Source organism: Elephas maximus, chromosome 19 (genome assembly GCF_024166365.1).
Source record: "Elephas maximus indicus isolate mEleMax1 chromosome 19, mEleMax1 primary haplotype, whole genome shotgun sequence".
Lineage (NCBI taxonomy): Eukaryota > Metazoa > Chordata > Mammalia > Proboscidea > Elephantidae > Elephas > Elephas maximus.
Genome location: NC_064837.1, coordinates 71,737,759 through 71,760,606, shown reverse-complemented (window position 1 = coordinate 71,760,606; position 22,848 = coordinate 71,737,759). Strand labels below are relative to the sequence as shown.

The 22,848-nt window shown below is 58.5% G+C and overlaps 2 protein-coding genes across 8 annotated transcripts; one reads left to right on the top strand and one right to left on the bottom strand.

The window, feature by feature from the left end:
* Window positions 1–5,457: 5,457 nt before the first annotated feature.
* Window positions 5,458–11,156, bottom strand: LOC126063202 (collagen alpha-1(III) chain-like). The gene is made up of 2 exons (XM_049861383.1): window positions 10,445–11,156; window positions 5,458–9,655 (listed from the first exon to the last, which is right to left on the bottom strand). The coding sequence occupies exons 1-2, from the start codon at window positions 11,154–11,156 to the stop codon at window positions 9,453–9,455; spliced, it is 915 nt and encodes a 304-aa protein (XP_049717340.1). The 3' UTR covers window positions 5,458–9,452.
* On the top strand, window positions 9,800–17,598 carry NOTUM (notum, palmitoleoyl-protein carboxylesterase). 7 transcript variants are annotated; one of them, XM_049860703.1, is made up of 13 exons: window positions 9,800–10,300; window positions 11,292–11,650; window positions 12,743–12,795; window positions 12,885–12,980; window positions 13,492–13,552; window positions 13,839–13,897; window positions 14,231–14,333; window positions 15,093–15,284; window positions 15,442–15,542; window positions 16,250–16,397; window positions 16,714–16,761; window positions 16,911–17,182; window positions 17,311–17,598. In XM_049860703.1, exons 2-13 carry the CDS (start codon window positions 11,319–11,321, stop codon window positions 17,526–17,528), a joined length of 1,683 nt encoding a protein of 560 aa, XP_049716660.1. In that variant the 5' UTR covers window positions 9,800–10,300; window positions 11,292–11,318; the 3' UTR covers window positions 17,529–17,598. The 7 variants fall into 7 exon arrangements, with proteins under 7 accessions (XP_049716660.1, XP_049716659.1, XP_049716663.1 ...); XM_049860702.1 differs by lacking the exon at window positions 9,800–10,300 and adding an exon at window positions 10,581–10,654; XM_049860706.1 differs by lacking the exon at window positions 9,800–10,300 and adding an exon at window positions 10,581–10,654 and having other exon boundaries at window positions 16,911–17,399.
* The last annotated feature ends 5,250 nt before the right edge of the window (window positions 17,599–22,848 follow it).

Below are 22,848 nucleotides of genomic sequence, written 5' to 3'. Positions count from 1 at the left end.
ACCTGGCAGATTAGTGGTTGAACAAGGAAAGAACAGAGGCCTGGGTCCTCCCCTCCCTCTGGCTGCCTCCAGCAGTGCACCTCCCTGCTCTGGCCTTGGTGAATCTGCCCACACCCTTCCCTCCACCTCAGCAGGCCACCTCAGGGGCGTGCACCACGTGGTCCACCACAAGGAACCGTTTGCAGCCTGCAGTACCTGGTGGCTTCCATCTCCAACACTTGCACAAGCTGCTTCCCCACGAGCTCACCTTGGCAATTCCCACCCCCTATTCCCCTGGCCCCTGGAAACGCTGGTGGTGTAGTGGTTAACTACTAGGGCTGCTAACCAAAAGGTCAGCAGTTCAGATCCACCAGGTGCTCCTTGGAAACTATGGGGCAGTTCTACTCTGTTCTGTAGGGTCACTGTGAGTCGGAATCGACAGTAGTGGGTTTGGATTTTTTTTTTTGTAATTCCCCTGGCCCCAGGCCCCTGTCCTCTCCCAGCTCAGCCTTGGGCTCATCACGCACTGTGGATGTGTCTGCCTGCCCGTCTGTCTCCCCAGAGCCCTGGGCCTTGCTCATCTGCAACCCTCTTGTTCACCTTCAACTCTGTGTGCCATTATTAGGCCATACAGGTAAGCATCTCAGGTTGAACACAGATATGCAAGAGAAATCATGTTCCTAATTCCGCTGAAGGAATCTAGGTTCCAACTGGCCACCCTCCCCATGTCACCACACTCCATGGGAGCCATCACAACTCTGTTCACCATATACATGCGCACACACACACACCTATAAACTTACAACCACAGACACTCACTCCTACGTTTGAGAAAACCAGGAAGCCTCAGGGAAACATGGAGCCTGAGGCGCTCTCAGCTTAGGGGGCCTTGTGGTTCCACCCATCCACACGCTCTCTGGGATGTCAGGTGACCTTATTTAAGGGGCACAGCATTCTCTTCAGCTCTTGATTCTCCCCCACCGCAAACGTCAGCAGGTCACCATCAGTCTACCCTGCCCCTGTGGTCCTGGGAGAATCACAGGATTTCAGGTACTGGGCGGGGGAGGGGGGGTGCGGTAGCTCAGGAGTTCATCTGGTGAAGCCCGCCATTACCACATGTACAAGTTACACAGGACTACTGTAACAAAGCACCACCTATGGAATGGCTTGGAACAACAGAAATTTATTGTCTCAGAGTTTTGAAAGCCTTTAGTCCAAATCCGGGAGGTGGGCAGGGCTGCACTCCCTCTAGAGGCTCCATGAGTGGACCCTTCCTTGTTTCTCCCAGCTTCTGGTGCTCCTCGGCTTGTGGCATGTTACTCCACTCTCTGACTTCTGTGTCTCTGCGTGTCCTCTTCTCCTCTTATAAGGACGCCAGTCATATTTGATCAGGACCCACCTTCTCCAGTATGGGCTTATCTTAACTAATGACATCTGCAAATACCCTGTTTCCAAACAAGGTCACTTTCTGAGGCTCCTGGTGGTCATGAACTTTGGGGGACTCTACCAAACCCATCAGCTGCTGAGAAGCTGTCCTTTCCTTGCTACTCCTGGTCCTGTCATTTCAGACCTGCTCGGTGGGTGTGACTGTCCAGTGGCACCCAGTGCACGGCAGAGCTTCAGAGGAGGCACCCTTGGGGGCATTTCTGGGTGCCACTGCCTGGTTAGTCTCTCCCAACCCTGCCCTGCAGTCCATTAAGGCCCCACACGGTCTTGGGTGTCAAGCACCAGGCTCTGGCCCACCAGATGTGGTAGCCAGGTCCCCTTGCTACCCAAGTAGCCCCGCCTGGCATGTCACCACATCACCCTTCAGGGTCCCTTGGAGCCTTATCTCCACCAAGATCGCCCTTTGTGTCCAGCACACATAGGCCAGGGGTCTCCTCCCTGGGACAGGGCCCTGGCCCCTTGGTGCACCACCTCCCAGCACGCAGAGCCTGGCACAGGCCGAAAAGGGAGGAATGGGCCCGTGACTCCTCCCCAAACACACCTTCCCCTGCAGCTGCCACCTTCGGTCCACATGCCTCCCTGGTGGGTGTGCCAGAGTACCCAATAAGCAAAGTACACACGGGCTTTCTTGTCCTTACTTACTGATCAAAGATGTAGTGAAACCCTTGTGAAATGTGCACTACAGGTTAGTAAGTAAACACAAGTAAACTCTTCCTTACTGGTTAATCGGCCCCTGAGGATGGGCTCGGTCAGGGAGCATCGGCTCTCAGCCAGGCCCATCCCCGCCTCAGCGGCCTGGCCGAGCATGACTTGGGGAACGCCAGGTAGAAACAACCCAGATATCCCCTGAGAAGCCCCAGCTTGTGATGAGAACAAACCACAGAGATATGTGAGGGGATGAGGGGCCTTGGGGCTGCACCTGCAGCAGCCTTTGAAAAGCCCCAGGACACAGAGAAAGGCCCAGAAATGGCTCTCCCTTGGGCAGGGGTTGATTTTGGGCCAGAGCCAAAATTTCAGGTGGCTTGAAATCCCCCAGCAGGAAGGAGCTTCATCTGCTCATTGAGGCTGCAGGTCAGCCATGAGGTTCTGGTTTGTTAAGAGTGGGCCTTCTGTGCTCTCTCAGCTTCTCACTGGGGCCTGGCACCTTTGTCAGGGACCAGCCTTGAGCTGCCCAGATTCCAGGACATGATCACATGGAGGCCGTGGCTGCGATCCTGGGGTCCAAGGTCACCACTGGGAGGGCCCCCTCCCCAGCTCTGGGCTGCTCAGAGCAGGGCCTGAAGGGAGGCTCTCTCTGCAGCTCCTATGTTTTTTTGTTTTTTTTCCGATTTTATTATTTTTTACATTTTTTGTTGTTGAGAACATACAAAGCAGAATATATACCAATTCAACAATTTCTACATGTACAATTAAGTGACAATGACTACATTCTTTGAGTTGTGCAACCATTCTAACCCTCCTTTTCTGAATTTTCTTCCCCTATTAACATAAACTCTTGGCCCCTTAAGCTTCCTATCTAACCTTTCAGGTTGCTGTTGTCAGTTTGTTCCTAGATGGATAGATCTTGAAAGAGTTCAAAGCTCCAGGCAGACATTCTTTTCTAGTTAAGCTAAACCATTGTTTGTTTAAAGAAGACTTCAGGGGATATTTTTGGTTTCAGGTTTAAGATTTAAAGATTATCTCAGGGCAATAGTTTCCGGCATTCTTCCAGCCTCAATGGCTCCAGAAAGTCTGAATTCCACGAGACCCAGTTTGCTATCTTAAAAAATGACAAATATGTACACAAAGGTTCACAGCCACTTTATTGGTAATAGTCCAAAACTGAAAACAATCCAGATGTCCTTCACCGGCTGAATGGTTAAACAGACTGGTACGTCCACATCACAGAATACTACTCAGCCATGAAAAGGAAGAAGTACTGAGAGACGCAAAACCTTGGGTGGATCTTCAGAGACTTATGCTGAGTGGAAAAACGACAGACTTAAAATGTCACATGCTGTATGATTCCATTTTCATCATATTCTTGAAATGGCAAAATTTTAGAAATGGAGGACAGATTAGGGGTCGCCAGGGGGTAGAGATGAAGTGTGGGGGGTGGGGGTGGGGAAGGGTCGTGGCTAGAAAAGGGTAGCAGGAGGGACCCTGCGGATGGACCTTCTGTGTCTCGACTGCGGTAGAGAAGGCACTTGTCTAAACAAGTGGTAAAGCTTCCTACTACAGCTCTGCAAGGTGTTACCCCTGGGGGCAAATGGGTGGAGCATAAGAGGGACCCCTTCCTGTTAGTTCCTACGACTGGACTGCATGTGCATCTACGATCACCTCAATGAAAGTTCAATTAGAAATAAGATTCATCACAGCCAAGTGTGTAGAGACCAAAGTTTCTTAGTGATTTCCCAGGGCAGGCGGGAAGCAGAGGGACCCAGGACGCTGGGCTTCTGATAAGGGTGTTGGAAAAGCCCGGAAACAAGTAGTGGTGACAGCTGAAATTGAGAGGGACACACCATGCCCTTCAGGGGGTTATTCTCCTGGGTGTTGACAACGGAACCAAAGTTTATTTTCCAAAGAAATGACGTCCCAGTCTGTGGATGGGTGAGTTCGGGTTGTTTGAACAGGACCACAGATCACATGTTAGGGATTAGAGGCACCAGGTGGCCTGGGGACCGACACTCCACTTACCTGTCTTATGGGGAAAGGATGCTCTCGTTAGGGAAGGAAGTGGTGATGGAGGACCCACAGATCCTGCCCCAGGGTCTCAATCCAGCCAAGTCCATCTTTAATTTAACCTGTTCTTGCCCCAAGTTTTCCGACACAGATCCTTCTGGGGATTATCTATAGTGTCGATTATACAGTCACTTCCCACCGCAATAGAAAGCAGGCTCCTGGCTGGCCCCCAGAGGCCTGGATGACACTGCTCTTCCTGGCTGCCATGCTGCTGGGCCTCCCAGCACCAGCCCGGGCCTCGAGTGCCGCCACCTTGCACTACACCCAGCCTCTGTCCTGAATGATTTTCCTCAGCTCCTGTCACTCGGGGACTCTGCCTCACTTCACCTCCTCAGGGCCCTCCCTCACCGGCATCCTCTGGCTAATTCACCCTTCCCCTCTTCTCTCCTGACGCTTCCCCCTACCCCAAGAGACAAGCCCCGTCAAGTCCATCTGTCTAATCTTACATCCCTGAGCCTGGGACAATTCTCAGCACACAGCACACAGTCAACAGACTCTTGGCAAACTAATGCATGACATCAGGGACCCCTACCCCAGCAGCAGCACGTGTCTGGTTTGCCCCTGGCCTCCCTGAGGTACAGACACCTGGAGCAGGTAAGCATCACATGTAGAATGCAGGTGTGTAGGCGCAATCACATCCTTTATTCCGTTAAATGAATCTGGCTTTCAAGTTGCCCCCCTACCCATGGTGCCCAGCCTCAGTTTCCCCTGGGCCTGAGCCCAGGCTGCCCAGGTGGAGGGCTGGGAGGGAAGTGAGATAGTATGAGGAATTCACAGCAGTCCTGGTTCTGCCGTCACACCCACCCACCACATCTAAGGGGTCAAGGAAGCAGCCGGAGTCATGCGGCCCCTTTGCCCCGCGGCTGCCACCCCCGCCCCCCAGGCGGCTGCCAGACAGCTGTCCCAGGCTCTGCTTTGAATTAGAGGTGGCTTGGCCCTTTAAGAGAGGCCTCCCGCCCCCTCGCCCCACGGCCCCTTTGAAGTCGCTGTCACGGAGAGGCTCCCGGTGGCAGATCTGAGAGTTTGTGCCGCCTCGCCTCCCCCAGGCCACGGATCACAGGGCGGAGGGGCAGGGGCAGGTCACATGGCCGCTGGCCCTGCCTGGCCCAAAGCCCTGGTGGCAGTGGGAGCGTGGGGCCCTGAAGGCTGTGAGGGATGGGGACCAGCCGGGCAGCAGCGGCCAGTGCCCTGCAGCTCCTTAGGACTTCAGAGGAGCTGGGTGTGGGGCCCTCACTAATAGCCCCCCTCACAGTGTGAAGGTCCTCGGACCCGGTGGGCACATTGGGGCACCCCTGACCCCTCCATCCCACACCCCTCCCCCCTCAGCTTAGAATGTGGCCATTTGGTGAATGCTGACACTTGGGTGAGCCCATTAGCTGAGGCCGGCCAAGGGCCACATCCAAAAGTGTCCTGCTCCCGAATCCACTGCTGGGCAAGGCCACATGAGGAGTGCAGCGCCAGGGGTGCCAGGCGTGGGCACTCTGCCTAATGACCAGTGGGGTCTGAGGCTGGGATCAGAGAAACCCAGGTGGTCCTCTGCCCACCACTGGAGGAGGCTTGGGGAACATCCAGGACTCAGCCCCCTTTGGCTTGGGGCCCCTCACTCCTGGGTGAGGGGGTTCCGACCCCCATGTGCTTGGAGTCCTAGGGTGGGGCTGTGGTCCTTTCCACCAGGGTTCCCGAGGCTGCCCACACCAGGCCTGCAAAGGGCCACCTGGTTCCCGGGAGCCAGAGCTGGGGTCAGGGAGGGCAGCTCTCCTTGGAGCAGTGGGCTGGCCTGGTGGCCCTGCTCCCTATCTACCTCTACAGGCTGGGTCCCGCAATGACCGTGGCCTCGCCCAGCTCTTCCTGCCCTGGTACACTCCTCACAAGAGTTTTGCTCATAAGGTCCTTGGGATGGAAGGGGTTCCTTCTGACATGGGGGACTGGGAGGGGGCTTTGGGAGCCCAGACTGTGATTGCATCCTCTAGCCTTGAGGCTCCCCGTGAGAACTGGGGTTGACCTCTCAGGTCTGGGGTGGAGAGCCCCCCCTCGGAAAAAGCCGCTGGGAGAGAGCGGTGGTTGTCTTGCTTCCTGCCCACTTGGGCCTCAGAGGTTAGCAGTCAGGACGCAAGGATGCCCAGGTGGCTGTGTGGGGTGGGCAGCTGAGGCCAGCCGGCAGCAGCTGGGCCCCAGACAGCAGGTAGCAGCTGGAGGCAGAACAGCCCATGCTGGGAAGCCCTGGACTGCGGGCCCTCAGGGGCCCTGGAGGGAAAGTGGCCAGTAGCACGAAGCAACCATGTCCAGCAAAGGCTCTAGTCAGGTCAGCGTTCTGAGGGCCACTGACCCCCTGTCCACTATGCCCTCCTCCCTCTCCCTCAGCATCACTAACCAGGCAGGAACTTGCCCCAGCACAGACCCTAACTCTAGTTTCTGAAACTCTCCCTCTCTGAGTCTTTTTCCCAGAGAAGCAGGCGCATTTCCTCCCCGGGGCGGGGAGGCCTGTGGACTGGCCCCTGGACCCTCATCCCGCATCTGGAATGCCCCTGCTAGGGGGGCAACCCCCTTCTAGGCTCTTGGTTTCCCCGGCTCCCTTGCAGCTAGGCTTGGCACGTGATCTGAGCTCAGTTGGGGAGGCGCCCCTAGTCCAGCATCTGTGGTGCCTATGTCTGTGGCGGGGGCTCCCAAGGACCAGTGCAGCAGGGCAATGGAATGCTGATCCTGCCCCTTGTCCCCAGCCTGTGTCTCTGCCCTCCCAGAGATTCTGCCAGCCTCCTTGTGCCTGGGACCCCAGCCCACCTGAGTCCCTGAGGGATCACCAATCCCTATCTTAGCACCTGGTACCTGGGACCTTGGCCCACCTGAGTCCCTGAAGGATCACCAGTCCCTATCTTAGCACCTGGTACCTGGGACCTCGGCCCACCTGAGTCCCTGAGGGATCACCAGTCCCTGTCTCAGCACCTGGTACCTGGGACCTCGGCCCACCTGAGTCCCTGAGGGATCACCAGTCCCTGTCTCAGCACCTGGTACCTGGGACCTCGGCCCACCTGAGTCCCTGAAGGATCACCAGTCCCTATCTCAGCACCTGGCACCTGGAACCTCGGCCCACCTGGATCCTCGAGGGATCACCAGCACTTACCTCAACACCAGGTACTTGAGGCAGCAGTCCACCCAGGTTCCTGAGGAATCGTTGACACCTTAGCACCTAGTACCTGGGAACTTGGCCCACCTGGGTCCCCTAGGGGGTCACTGGCACCTATTCAGCACCTGGTACCCAGGGCAGCAGCCCACCTGGGTTCACAAGGGTTGTTGGCATCCACCATGCCCAGAGTAATCTCAGCGTGTTGCTCACCACAAGCTCACTGCGTGCCATGCCAAGCGCAGCCCTCTGTCCGTGCTGCCTCGTCTGATGCTCCCAATGACCCTGTGAGGCAGGGACTGTTCTTGTGCCCATTTTATAGAGCAGGAGCCTGAAGCTGGGAGACCCAGCACAGCCCAGTGAGAGGCAGAGCGAGGACCCTCACACAGAGAGCAGGCATCCAGCCATGGCCACACCCCCTGATGGACAAGTTCAGCAGACATTTGTCTAACGAAGAGATGGGGCACTAAACCCCCTAAACCCCCACATCACAGGAGGCTTCCAGAGCAGGACCATCACAAGCCATGCCCAGTGCATACAATGGCAAGAGCACTCCATTCACTTGGCCTCACTGTCCCCCGCCACCTGGTGGCCTGTCCCCAGCCTGCCGTCCCTGATCAGTCTTACCCATTGAAGTTGAGCCCAGGTACACCTTTACCACACATCAGAGCTGCAGAGGCCCGCTGACCTCAGCGCTGGCAGCCTGAATCCAAGGGCCTGGAGCCCTAAAGTTAACAGAGCTGAGATCTGCACCCAGCTCTGCTCATTCCGAAGTCCACATCTGCTGTCCGGACCTCCATTGCTGGCCAGCTCAAAGCCACTCTTAGGACGGCCAGCGGGAGTAGCTTTGAGCAGTCTGATCTCTGGCATCCCCCCAGCACCTTGTGCCCAACCTCCTTGGAAATCCTACCAGATCTTGGGAGCTGAAATCCCTGGGTGGGGGCTCTGCACCTCCAGTGCAGATGGTGGAGCTGGCCCCAGAGGTCAGGAGGGTCATGGGGGAGCAGAGGGCAGAGCCAGCCTGTCTGGGTCAAGAGTAGGATGCTAGTGAGAGCAGCCAAGGAGCCCCGGGGCCCTGTCCCCTAGCACAGGGCTGCGGCCTCATCTGCCCAGTGGGTGGGGTTTTGCAGGAGAGGAGAGTGGGGGAGGTAGAACCCCGAAGGGCAGGGAAGTTCTGGGAAAGGAGGGTCCAGCCCTGCTTTGCTTGTGTTATTGATGTTGAATAAACCAAAACACAAACTCCTTTTGGTTCAGTGTGCAGGTTAAATGCCTTACAGTGAGCCCTGGAACTGTGTGTGGGACTGCTGTTCTGAAATTCCGCTGGCAACCGCGCTGCCCTCTGCTGTGCCCCGTGCTGAGCACTTTCACACATCAGTTCCTGTGATCAGTGCAATGGCCTGCTAATGGGACTACGGTCACTGCCCCACTTGAAACAAGAGGAAACGGAGGCACTGGAGAGGTCAATGGCCTGGCCCAAGATCGCCAGCCAGGATGTGGCTCAAAGCCAGATGGCAGGAAGCAGAACCCCACACAGCTGTGCCACGTAGTGGGGAGTAGTGTTCACTTACTCGGGACTCAGGACAACAAGCTCTTAGAGCACAGAGTCCCTGGGTGGTGTCAACAGGGAACGCACTTAGTTGCTGACGGAAAGGTTGGAGATTTGAGTCCACCGAGAGGCACCTCAGAAGAAAGGCCTGGCAATCTGCTTCCAAAAAAATAAGCCATTGAAACCTTACAGAGCACACTTCTACTTTAACACACGTGGGGTCACCATGCGCAGGAAATGACTTGATGGCAACTGGTTTGGAAGGCAGAAGGCACTTGGGGCAGGTTCTCACCCAATGTGAAATCTGCCTAAAACATCCTGTACAGGCAGTCAGCTTTCACGCAGGGGCCAAGACTGTGAGGGGCACACCAGGAAACCGGACTGTGCTGGAAGCTATTGTCTCTGGCCAGTCCCAAGCAAGGTTTTGAGCTGACCACCAATGAAGGGACAGCAGCTAGGCACCAACCCCAGCTCTGTTGGTGTCTCTGAGTCTCACGACCACTGGCCAGAAGGACAGGGCCTATTGTGAAGATTTGGGGTTACAGCCTCCCTCCACCTTGGCTGAGGATCCCAGCCCAGGCAGACTCCAGGCACCTAATCTGTTGTTAGGCTTTGCTGTATATGTTAAAGTGCCTTCACCCCTCAAGTCCTTACTGGGACACCCTTAGAGCTGCTTCGTCTCTCCCTGGTCCTGCCAGGGCCTGGCTGGAGCGGCCTGGTGTATAGCAGGAGGGTGGTGTTGAGATCTCCTCCTTCTGGCTCATTCAGCCTGGGGCCTGGCAGGAGAGGTGGCCCACGATGGCAAGGATGGTCCAGGACAGCGAGAAGGGTGGTCCAGTGCAACTCTGGCAGGAGACAGAGCAGATCAGAGAGTTCCTCACTGCTGCCATCACCCCACACTTCCAGCCACCCATCTGCCAGTCTCCCCGCCCCAGGAGGTACCACAGGTGCAGGCAGAGCCACTTGTAGGGAAGCAGCCTCCTGACCACCTGAATTAGGAGAGGCTCCAAAAACCCCTGTCCCCCCTACTCCCTGCCCCAAAGGCGAGGCCTCTTTCCTGTCTCTGCAATAGGTGCAAGGACCGCTGCCCACCCCATACTCATAAAAGAGAAGATAAATGAGGAAAGGTCCAGGTAGGGGTAGGGCACCTCACCGGCAAAGGGTGAATAAATGTTTTGCTTTCTACCCCCTGTACCCCCCAGGACCCGGTAGGAAGCTTCCAGAGCAAACAGTTGCCCACGTGGATTTCTGAGGAGGAAGCCGTTCTGTCCCCAGTGACCCCAGCTCAGGGTGGGGAGAGGAGGCGCTCAAAGGCCAGGCGATGGGGTTAGAAAGCGCTACGTTCTGCGGAGGTCATCAAGCGGAGACCAAGCCAGCAGCTTCTTCGCTCCCCACCCCTCCCCCACCCCCAGCGACGGCCACACCGCGAAGTTCTTGGGGGTCGCACGCAGGGCCGGCCCAGGACGCAACCCCACGGCCCGCCGACCTCGGTAAGCGGCGGCGTCCCTCTATCCTCCGAAGCCGCCCCAGAATCTGCCCACCCCGGAGCGGGCCAGGGAAACTCCCCCACGGCGCCAGCCAGGGCGCCCGGTCCCTCCCGCGGGTGGCCGAGGGCGCCGGGGCTCGCGCCGCACCTGTCCGCTCCTCCAGAGGCCCTGGCGCCGCTGCTGCCGGCCCCTCGGCGCGGAGCCCTGTGTCCGCCGCCGCTTTGATCCCGGGGGCCCTGCTGGATAAAAGTCCCGGGCGGCTCCGCGCCAGCGCCAGAGGGGAAGCGCAGCCGAGCCGGGCGCACCAGCCGGGCGGCGCAGGCCGACGACGCAGGAGCCGGCGCGGGGCCAGCCGCGGTGAGCGCGGGCTCCCGGGCGCGGGGACGTTTGGGGCGGAGGGAACGGGCCCGGGTCCGAGGCCCCGCTGGCTGCTCGGGGCAGCGATCAGGCCCGGGCCGTGGGGGAGGCCGGGCGGCTCCAGGTGAGCGCGGCGCCTGGCCCCCCGCCCGTCGGGCCCGGCCCGCGGCGCTGTCGCGGACTCTCCCCGGGCGGGAAAGCCCTGCTCGCCGCCGGCCCGAGCGGGCCCGGGGGCGGCGGCGCCGGCTGGCTGCGGGCACGGAGCCGCCGGGCCGCGCTGCCCCCCACCAGCCGGCCGGGAGCGCCTCCGGCGGCCGCGGCGGGGCAGTCCCAGCCCCTCCGGCAGCTTGCGGTTTGGGAGGAAGAGGCGACGCAGCCGCCAAGAAAGCAGCGACGCGGCCCCCTCCCCCTCGCCGCGCCCGGCGGCGGCGGCACTTCTAAGGCGCGGGCACCCGGGCCGCCGCGGCTCGCGAACCCGCCCAGCCCGGCCCCCGGCGCTCATTGGCGCGGCCCGAGCCGGCGCGCCCAGACCCTGTGCTGCCCTCCCGCGGGGCCGAGCGAGCTGCCTGGGCTGAGCGGCGCCGGCCCGAGCCTCGACGCCCAGCGCGCCGCCCCTCAAGCCGCCGGTTCTCTGCAGGTGGCCGCGGACCGGAGCGGCGCGGCCATGGGCAGAGGGGTGCGCCTGCTGCTGCTGCTAAGCCTGCTGCACTGGGGCGGCGGCGAGGGCAGGAAGACCTGGCGGCGCCGAGGACAGCAGCCGCCCCCTCCGCCCCCGCCCCCGCTGCGAGCCGAGGCGGCGCAGGCGGCTGGACAGCCGGTGGAGAGCTTCCCGCTGGACTTCACGGCCGTGGAGGGCAACATGGACAGCTTCATGGCGCAGGTCAAGAGCCTGGCGCAGTCCCTGTACCCCTGCTCTGCGCAGCAGCTCAATGAGGACCTGCGTCTGCACCTCCTGCTCAACACGTCGGTTACCTGCAACGACGGCAGCCCGGCGGGGTAAGAGCTCGCCCGTCCGCCCGCGCCCCTGCACCCTCCAGCCCTCACTGCACCCTCCAGCCCTCACGTCCTCGCAGGGGCACGCGGGGCTTTGAGCAGGACCCTCCCTACGGGCAGTTCTGCACCCACTCCCCGCCTCCAGGGGAAAGAGCTCCCATCTAACGCCCAGCGGTGCTGGGGGGCGGCTAGTTGATGCCCTGCGCGGGGATAGGACAGCGCTTGCAGGCCTCGGCCCTGGCCAGTCGGGACATTGACCCCTCGGCCACCCGTGTCAGCCCCTCTGCGCGTGTCCTTTGGTTCCTGGGCGGGGAAACGCCGTTCGCCAGTGGCCCCGCTTCAGCAGGAGGAGGTGACACGGGGGTGGGGAAGCCCTGTTTTCCCCCTGACCCCCGCCGCCTGCTCCCTGTCCCGGGAAGAGGGCAGGACCGCCAGTGATCCCAGAGCCAGCTCCTTTGGCAGGGGCAGGTAGGACCAAAGGAGGCGGTGCAGCATTAACCCACCCCGCCCACTCACCCCAAGCCCCAAGGTACACGCAGAAAGGATGCCAGGCTTCGGGGTGGATGAGGCATGGGCGCCCAGGCCCTCCGCGGGTGGACGACAGCCCAAGGAGCGGGCCATTAGGTCGGCCTCGATGGCACTGCTGCGACGCCCGTTTCGCGCCCCCTTGGCGCACCCCATTGCTCCCCGAGCCGCATTGCCCCACGCACACACCTCTAGCGAGGGTGCCCCTGAGCGCCTCCGAAGACCCGGAGCCCAATCCAGGCCCCCCGACGGCCGGGCACGCCAAAGTTACCGCGGGTTCCGCGCCGGGCGGGCCGTGGGGATTTTCCACGGACTACACGGCCCCTCGCAGCCTTTCCCGCCCCACGAGCGCCACCTCCCGGAACCCGCAGGGACCGGCCGCCGGCGCTCGCCCGGCTTGTTCTCTCCGCGTGGGCTGGCCGCTGGCGCCCCCTTGCGGCCTTGGCGCCCACCCGCCGGGCGACAGGTGGAATAACGCTTTCCTCCCCGGAGCGGGGCGCGGGCTGGGGGCGCTGCGATCCCGGCCCTGCAGCCCTGTCCGACCGCCCGCCCGCCCGCCCTCCCTCGCAGCTACTACCTGAAGGAGTCCAAGGGCAGCCGGCGGTGGCTGCTCTTCCTGGAAGGTGCGTCCCTGAGACAGGCGGCGGGGCGGGCGCGGGTCCCCGGCGCGGCCCCCCAGGCAGGGTCCTGAGCGTGGTGGCTTTGCGCGCAGGCGGCTGGTACTGCTTTAACCGGGAGAACTGCGACTCCCGCTACGACACCATGCGGCGCCTCATGAGCTCCAAGGACTGGCCGCGCACTCGCACAGGTGAGCAGGGCGCAGACGCCGCCGCGCGCCGCCGAGGAGGCCCCTCCTGGAGGGGAGAGGGCAGCAGCGTCCTGGGCCCACATTTGGGAGTCCTCGAAGAAGTCCCCCAGTTGGAGCCCCCACCTGCGCTTCCCGGCCGGCCTTGGCTGTTCTCGGCACTTCCTATAAAGTCAGGAGACTCTCGCCTTCACCCTCTCATTTTTGTTCCGCTAACTTTGGGGGGCCGATAGCGGCTGCTCTGCTCGCGGATCCCTGGGTCGAAGCCGCCGGCGGGGTCGGGGGTCATGTCAGATATCACTGGCATTTGCCCTCGGGTGCCCCCTGGGGTAACTCAGCCTGTACGTGCCCCCATCTCCCACTTCCCCAGTCACCGGGCTCAGGCTGGCACCACGGCCACCCTCTGTTGGGACCAGGTGGAGTCCCCACTTTCCCCCATTTCGCTCCGTAGTCCTCATCCCTGCACACCGTCTCCCGCCGGAAAGACTCACCCCCTCTGTCCCCCCCACCTCAGGCACAGGTATCCTATCCTCGCAGCCGGAGGAAAATCCGCACTGGTGGAACGCGAACATGGTGTAAGAGGGGTGCGAGGGGCGCTTGGGTGGGGGGTTCTGCTGGGAGACTGTCCTACCTGTGGGGGTAGTCCTCCTACGTGGGCCGCAGTTTTTCCTGGGGCGGTCCTTCCTGGGGGGTGGTCCTTCCTGGGGGGCGGTCCTTGGGGGGTGGTCCTTCCTAGGGGGTGGCCCTGGGGGCGGTCCTTCCTGGGGGCGGTCCTTCCTGGGGGCGGCCCTTCCTAGGGGGTGGTCCTTGGGGGCGGTCCTTCCTGGGGGTGGTCCTTCCTGACGCTTCTACTTGTTGCAGGTTCATTCCCTACTGCTCCAGTGATGTCTGGAGCGGGACGTCCTCCAAGTCTGAGAAGAGTGAGTCCTGTGCCCTCTCTCACTCTCTCTCTTTCCCTGGATTTTGGAAAAGACGGGGCAGGGAGGGTGCGGTTTGTTTCATTCTCAAACTCCTGTGGTGGGGCCACCAGGGCACCTGCGTGTCCATTGCGAACCTCACCCTGTAGGTGTCCTTATTCTTGGGGTGTTCCCTGGGGAGGGAGCCCCTGTATGGCCTCATGCACCCGACCCACCTCCCTCTAGTATACCCTGGCTGTAGCCAGACCACCCCCCTCACATCAACCTGGGGGTGGGAGGCCTTGCTCTCTGTCCAGGCCCCAGGGACCCACTCTAGCCCCCCTTTCCTCCATGCAGATGAGTATGCCTTTATGGGTGCCCTCATCATCCGGGAGGTGGTGCAAGAGCTCCTAGCCAAAGGGCTGAGTGGGGCCAGGGTGTTGCTGCTGGCGGGGAGCAGGTGAGCCCGGCGGGGAGCAGGTGAGCCTGGTGGGGAGCAGGTGAGCCTGGCGGGGAGCAGGTGAGCCTGGTGGAGGGGGAGGGGAGGCTGTGTATGGGAGGCGTCGGGAACGGGAGCTGGGCTGTGTAGGAGATAGGAATGGGGCGGTTGGGGCCAAGCTCACAACTGGGCAGGCCCGTTGTAATGAATCCCGGAGGCTTCAGCCTTGCCAAGCCTGGGCAGTTGGCTTGGAGGGCCAGGGTGGGTGAGCTAACAGGCGTTGTTAGGGTGTCTTAGAGGTTTGGGCCCAGAGAGAAACAGGGGCTCCGAGTGGTCTGTGCTGGAAGAGCAGCACTGCTAAGTTCTGTGGTGGTTGGATGGGAGGGAAGGTGTGGGCTGCCTTCACCTGAGCGTTGGCTGGGTGGTGAGCTGTGGATTGAGGTGCCTTCTCCTGGGCCCTGGAGCCTGGTAAGGCAGGGACCACATCTATTCAGAACCACCTCCCCCCAGGCATGTGGGGGAGCACTCAGGAGAAGTCTGAGGAGTGGACGAAAGGGCCTGAGGCCACACAGTTCCTTTTCAGATAAGGAAACTGAAGTAGAGAGGAAGAAACGAGAGAGGAAAAGGGGAGTGTCTGGAGAACTTTCTGCTCACAGGCTTGCAGTAAACCTTGTCTGCCTGTGATTGGGATCCCTGCCCGTCGTCGGGGTGCTGGCTTGGGGTGTGGGCCCGGGGGAGTCCCTCCCTGCCACCTGGCCTCACCATGGGCCTTCCACACAGTGCCGGTGGCACAGGTGTGCTGTTGAATGTGGATCGCGTGGCTGAGCAGCTGGAGGAGCTGGGCTACCCGGCCATCCAGGTACGAGGCCTGGCTGACTCGGGCTGGTTCCTGGACAACAAGCAGTACCGCCGTACAGACTGCGTCGATACTGTCACCTGTGCCCCAACTGAGGCCATCCGCCGAGGCATCAGGTACCCATCCCCGCCTGGCTCAGGCCCCAGGCACGCCCCCGGGGACCCTGCGGGGTTTGTGTGCTCCAGTGCAAAGAGCAGAGTCCAGAATGGTAGAGCCTGTGGTGGCAGAGCTGCTGGGGTCCCAGCATAGCCTGACCCCTGCTTGTTGCCCCAGGTACTGGAAAGGGATGGTCCCTGAGCGCTGCCGGCGCCAGTTCAAGGAGGGTGAGGAGTGGAACTGCTTCTTCGGATACAAAGTCTACCCAACCCTGCGCCGTGAGTGGGGGGCCTGGGGGCCCAGGGCAATATAAGTGAGGGGCTGGGGGGCATGGGCAGTGAATGGGGGGTCAGGGGCGTGCAGGGCAGCAGCAGGATGTCAATACTTTGACTTCTCTGCCTCTCCTAAGAACTCAGCAGCCAAGCCTACAGATCCTTGCCTGGGTCCAGTCAGGCAGCTGAGGATAGGGGGACCTGGATCCTGTACCAGGGAAGAGGCCAGATCTGCACCTGAGTGACCAACTTGGCCCAGTTTGCTCAGGACTCTCCCAGCATTAGCACTGCGAATCCACGTATTTTGGGAGACTGCTTGGCCCCTGCAGACCAGGACTGTTGGTCACCCTGTAGTCAGGAGTGCACTTTAGAACAGGCAGTCTGGGCCAGACTTCTGGTGCTGCCGTCTCTGCCATGGGCCCCTGGGCCTGATCCTCCCTAGCCCTGGACTCTGGGAGGTGGGGAGGTCCCATGTGGTGATACAGGGGCCGAGGTTCAGTAAATGGGGTGTCATCACCACCTTTGGTCACAGCCAAGTCCCCGAGAGTCGGGCCAAGGCTGGGCAAAGGGGGGTCCTCATGAGGGGTTTAACAAGGGTAATTGGTTAAGGTGGGGCCTTGTAGCGGGAGGTTTTAGAGGAGGAGGAGGGTGCTCACTGGCGGGGTGGCGGTGGCACCCCACGGGGAGGAGCTGGCTGAGCCGTGCCCCCCCAGGCCCAGTGTTCGTGGTGCAGTGGCTGTTTGATGAGGCGCAACTCACCGTGGACAACGTGCACCTCACTGGGCAGCCGGTGCAGGAGGGCCAGTGGCTGTACATCCAGAACCTGGGCCGCCAGCTGCGGGACACGCTCAAGGATGTGGTGTGAGTGTAGGCAACCCCAGCCCAGCCCTTACAGATGCACAATTAGTGCCCCGGTTTAAAAATCAAGGCCCAGATATGCCAGCCTATATGAAGCCTAGGACTGCCTCCATCATGGTCAGTAGGCCCTCAGAGCAGAAGGAGCACGGGCGGGCCCAGAGTCAGACCCCTAGAGCTGAGCAAGGGAGGCGGGAACATCACCAGGCAGAGGCCAGGCTTGGGGAGGGCCTGGAGCTGGTATGCCTGTGGGCACAGGTGAGGAAGGGGCTGGGGGCAGGAAGGGGCTGGGGTGTGGTGCTCACGCTGCGACTCCCCCCAGGGCCAGCTTTGCCCCCGCCTGCCTCTCGCATGAGATCATCATCCGCAGGTCTGTCTGCCGGCCCTGTTCCTCCGACACCCACAGCCACCCCTGCACCCCACCCACCTGCTCACCTCTTCCTGCCCCCCTCTCTAGTGGGCAGTGCTGCCCCAGCCTGGGTGGCTCCCGTGTGACCCCGCCTGGGTCTCTGCCCGCAGCCACTGGACGGACGTCCAGGTGAAAGGCACCTCACTGCCCCGCGCACTGCACTGCTGGGACAGGAGCCTCCACGACAGTCACAAGGCCAGCCGGGCACCCCTGAAGGGCTGTCCAGTCCACCTGGTGGACAGCTGCCCCTGGCCCCACTGCAACCCCTCATGCCCCACCATCCGGGACCAGTTCACGGGCCAGGAGATGAACGTGGCCCAGTTCCTTATGCACATGGGCTTCGACGTGCAGACCGTGGCCCAGCAGCAGGGCCTGGAGCCCAGTAAGCTGCTGGGGATGTTGAGCAATGGGAGCTAGGGGTCCCTGGCACACCACCCCACCCGCGAGGCCCTCTGCCTCTCCAGGACACAGGGCCCCAGCTGCTTCCCTGCCCCCTCCCACTGCCTTCAGGTAGCCTGCATTGGCCCAGCTGTGGCCTGGTGACCCTCCTGGCCCATCGCCTCCCCCCAGCCTCTAGCCTGCAGTGGAGGGGGAGCCAGAAGCACTGGATTCCTCAGCCCCCTCAGCCCAGGAGGCCCCTCCCAGCCTGCCCCAACCTCTCTTACCTTTTTGTATTATTTTATAAAGTAACTTTTTTTATTACTTTAATTTTTAAAAAAGGAAAATAAGCAAGAAATATATGATGAATGATATTGTTTTGTAAAATATTTTTTTTTAAATAATAATAAAAAAAGACAACCAAAGAACTTCACTGTGCCTATGTGTTTATTTGAACGGGGGTTCTGACCACTCTCCCCCTCCCCCCTCCCCCCACCTGCAGAGTGGCAGGGAGAAGGGGAGGGACCCAGGGGACCCCTGACTTGAAACCGGACCACTTCGTGGAAGCACAGACCCTGCAGGGGCTGGTGCTCAGTGGGACACCATCCAGACCCTCCTGAGGAGGCCCATTCTGCCTATCCACTCAGCAAATAATGGACCCTGGCCCCACAAGGGCCAGCCAGAGCTCGGTGCCACAATTTTTTTTTTTTTAAATTGTGCTTTAACTGAAAGTTTACAAATCAAGTCAGTCTCTTATACAAAAATTTATATACACCTTGCTATGTTTTTTTTTTTTTTTTGCTATGTACTCCTAGTTGCTCTCCCCCTAATGAGGCAGCACACTGCTTCCCCCCACTCTCTCTTTTCGTGTCAATTCGGCCAGCTTCTGACCCCCTCTGCCCTCTCATCTCCTCTCCAGACAGGAGCTGTTCACATAGTCTCATGTGTCTACTTGATCCAAGAAGCTCACTCCTCACCAGTATCATTTTCTGTCTTATAGTCTAGTCCAATCCCTGTCTGAAGAGTTGGCTTTGGAAATGGTTCTGGTCTTGGGCTAAACAGAAGGTCTGGGGACCATGACCTCCAGGGTCCTTCTAGTCTCAGTCAGACCATTAAGTCTGGTCTTTTTACAAGAATTTGAGATCTGCATCCCACTGTTCTGCTCCCTCAGGGATTCTCTGTTGTGTTCCCTGGGCACCACTTTCTAACAGATGTCCACAGCTGACGCTTCGTTTTAATTGAGGTGGAGCTCACATAACATGCCATTAACCACGTAAAAGTGAATAGTTCAGTGGCGTCTTAGTTATCTAGTGCTGCTGTAACAAATACCACAAGTGGGTGGCTTTAATGAGCAGAAGTTTATTTTCTCACAGTTCAGAGGCTAGAAGTCCGAATTCAGGGTGCCAGCTCTAGGGAAAGGCTTTCTCCGTTGGCTCTGGGGAAGGTCCTTGTTCCTTGGCTCCTTGGTGATCTTCCTATGGTTTGGCATCTGTCTTCTCACATATCTGCTTCTTCTCTTCCTTGCTTAACCTGCTTCCTTTGTATCTCAAAAGAGGTTGACTCAAAGTACACCCTACACTAATACTGCCTCATTAACATAACAAAGAAAACCCGTTTCCAAATGGGATTGTAACCACAGGTGTGGGATTAGGATTTACAGCCCATATTTTGGGGCCACAATTCAATCCATAGCAGGTGGCAGCCAGCACATTCGCTATTTAGGGCACCCGCTGCCTCTCCTTTTAAAACTTTCTCATCATCCCAGAAAGACACCTTGTACTCGGCTAACATTTCCTAAAAGTTTTCATTTTATTTATTTCACCAGGTTCACATGGTTCAAAATTCAAAAGACCCAGAAGGGTGTGATGAAAAATATCCCCTCTTGCCCAGCCCTAAGCCGGCTAGTTCCTCTCCCTAGAGCATCAAACATTGCCATCTCACAGATCTTTCCAGAGGCATTCTACACATCACCCAGGAAGTACACACATATGCACACCCGTGTTTCTGCTTACATGTGTGGCTTCACACCCTGCTCTCTGCTTCCTTCCTTACTTAATGCCATGTCCAGGAGGGCCTTCCAGGCGCACAGGGAGCTGCCTTTGGCACGGCGGCACGGCGGCACGGTGGCACGGCGGCCCGGCCCCCCCGGAGGGAGTTGGTTGCTTACAGGGTCACCAAGTACAAAGGTGCCTGGAGTGTGACTAGCCTGGTTTCTGCATCATTTTGCCTGCGGGCAGGCATGTCTGTGGGGAAAATGGCCACCAGTGGGCTCATTGGGCCAGAGATCTGGTGCACCTGGATGTCTATTGCAGATGGGTGGGCCTCAGGTGGGTGGGCCTCAGGAGCATTTGCATTCAGGCCTGCACCAAACATTTCACGCGCACCCAGGAAAGCGGTCAGAGAAGGGTGACCACAGGCTAGAGATGAAAGACGAGGTCTCCAGGGGCAGCTACTGGTCCCTAGGGAGGAGCCTCCACCTCTCGCTTCCCAGGAGGGCTACAGATGGGACTCCCCTCATGGGCCGTGGGCTTGGAGCGGGAGAGGAGGCTGAGGGGCACACGAGGACTCAGCAGTAACCCTGCCTGGGACCCCTGGCTGGAAGGGAAGGCCTGACACGCCAAAGTCAGGGCCAGGCGGGAGGTGCTGCTTAGAGACCAAGCCCTCTCTGTGCAGAGAAGGTGGCAGGTTGCCACGGTGACGTCAGCACAATTATCTAGAGCGACTGCTCGGTCTGGGGCAGGCCAGGTGGATCAAGGGTGGCTCTGGGGCCCACAAACGTGACACTTGTGGGCCAGGCCCGATGGGGGTCTCACCCTTCTCTCCCTATGTCTGCGGAGGCATTCAGCATGTGGAGAGAGAGGCCAGCTCTCTTGGGCCTGGCCGACTCGATGGCAACAGGTTTTTGGTATATAGCCATGGAGTTTTAGTGGTGCAAATGGTTAACATGCTCAAGAGCTGACTGAAAGGTTGGAGGTTCAAGTCCACCCAGAAGTGCCTCGGAAGAAAGCCCTGGCAATCTACTCCAAAAGCTCAGCATCGAAAGCGGTTTGGAGCAATTTCTGCCCCCGTGGGGTTGCCGTGGGGTGGGGTCGACGCGACAGCTGCTGTTTTTATAGTCTTATCTGAGAGTGAGTGCCTGCAGACAGAAGGTTCCGGGTGGCCATGTCTCCTGTGCTAACTCTCCACTTCACTCCACGGCGTGGTATTACGGCCAGCCCAGCAGGGGCACTTCCCGTGGCACAGGTGTGCCCTAATTCACTAGCCAGTCCCCTCTTGACTTTAGGTTCTTTCCAACTGAATTCACCTAAAAAAAAAAAAATTTTTTTTTTTTCTTTTCTGTTTCCACACGGTGAGAAGGTGTTAACCTCTAAAACCTGGGTTTTTGCAGGTTGGGAGAAATTAGCAAATGCTTGAGAAGACACAGTGGCCCCGCAGTAGAGCAGTCAAGGGCTGGTTGTCTGGAATTTGGAGCTGTCCTACCTTGGGTGCCGTATTCAGTTCCCAGGCTGCCCCTCCCTCCGCAAGCTGCTTGAACCACAGAGCAGCCCGGTTTCTGCTTCTGTGGTCTGGGCAGAAGCAGGCGGTGAGGACAGGCGCTGGCCACAGAGGGCTGCTAGGGTGGTGGAAGAGCAAAGACAGTTGATTTTATCTGGATCAGTCCTGAGACTCCACCTCCTAAGGACTCACTGTTAGAGCAGAACCAGGCAGTAGCTTAGCAAGGGCACACAAGCAGACCACAGGCTGGCCTGTCACGAGCAGGTCACCTCTGAGCCTCTCGTCTTTGGCCTCCTCAGAAAAAAACCAAACCCGTTGACCTCGAGTTGATTCCAACTCAGCGAACCGATAGGACAGAATAGAACTGTCTCATAGGGTTCCCAGGCTGTAAATCTTTACGGAAGCAGACCGCCACATCCTTCCCCTGTGGAGCAGCTGCAGAGTTTGAACCACCAAGCGCTTCACCATTGTGCACGAGGCCTCCTCAGACACCTGATTTTCTCGTTTTCACATGTGAAAACGTGGTGGGCTGACACCGCCCCCCCATGCCACCAGGCAGCAAGGAGCAGGGAGCCTAGTGATGCGGGGGGTGGGGAGGTGGGGAGCACTGGGCACAGCAGACCCACAAGTGGGGCAGGAAAACTGCTCCCAAGAGCGGGCACTGAGGCGTGGCCTGGATGTGGTTCGTCCCAGTTGTCTGTGGTCACCAAGTAGGAGGTGCAGGAGTCAGCTTCCTTCCACCCCCGCCCTCCTTGATCCCTCATCCTGGTCCTGAGCACCCACTGCAGACCTGGGGAGCTGAACTCCAGAAGCCTGGACACAAGAAGCAAGAAGCACAGACCCTCCTGAAGTGTGAAAACAGCACTGCCCAGGGGACTGCGCTCCCGCCTGTGAGGGGCACCTCTGCTGGAAATGGATGATGGGGGGGAGTGCTGGAGCAGTCCCCTTGAAGGCCACCTCCCAGGCTGCGGTGCTCGGACATCGCCCCCCAAAGTACGAGACGTGACAGCAAACGCTAACCCGTACCCGATGTTAAGTGAACCACTGGGGAAATATCAGAAGCAAGCATCTCAAATTGGATGAGCCACTGATTGTCTTTTACCAGGGTCCTTGTGTTCCCGGAGATAGGTGCTCAGCTGGGGGAGGAGGCCGGGGACACGCCAGGGAGGAGTCTGGGCCACCCCTGAGGCCAGACAGTGGGAACTCCCATGCTCTGGATGCATAGCACCAGCTGCTTCCATGGCTCCTACAAGGTTTTCCTGCCCAATGTGTTAAGCCAGACACAGCCTTCAGAATGCAGACGTGTAGGGATGGACGGTCTACATGGCCACTGGCCAGGCGTTCCAGACTCAGGGCTCGGACAAGAAGCCCCAGAATAAAAGACACCACCGACGTGCCGCCAGGGCTAGGCAGGGTCCCCAGCCAAATCCTGGTAAAATTTTAAAAGCTGGAGAATGAATTTTGGGAACAGTTGGGAATATTGAATAGGCTTGAACATTAAGGAATCACTGTTAATTTCACCGTTTTGAGACTCTGGAAAGAAATAGCCTGGTTTTGGGGAGATGCTTGCTGAGGTATTCGGGGGGAAGTGTTACCACAGCAGCAAGATAAATGATAAACAAAATATTTATAACCAACAACCAAAACCCACTGCCCTTGAGTCAATTCTGCCTCATAGCAGCGCCATAGGATGAGTAGACTGCCCCATAAGGCTTCCAAGGCTGTAATCTTTATGGGAGCAGACTGCCATATCTTCTTCCCAATATACTTATAAATCAATATATATTTTAAATATGTATTGAAATATATATTGTATTTATATAATAAAATAGGTTTCTATGTAAATAACACATATTTACCCATAACCATTGCTGTCAAGTTGATTCTGACTCACAGTGACCCTATAGGACCGAGTAGAACTGCCCCATAGAGTTTCCAAGGAGCACCTGGTGGATTTTTTGGTTAGCAGCTGTAGCTCTTAGCTGCTACGCCACCAGGGTTTCCAATACATATTTATATATAAAAAATGTATAGAAAAATAGATGTAAATAGCATATGAATAAGTATACATATATGAATGTATGAAATATGTAAAACATCAATTATATGCAAACAAAATATGTAAATATAACAAATAAATATTTATATAATGTTTATTATATATACATATACCTA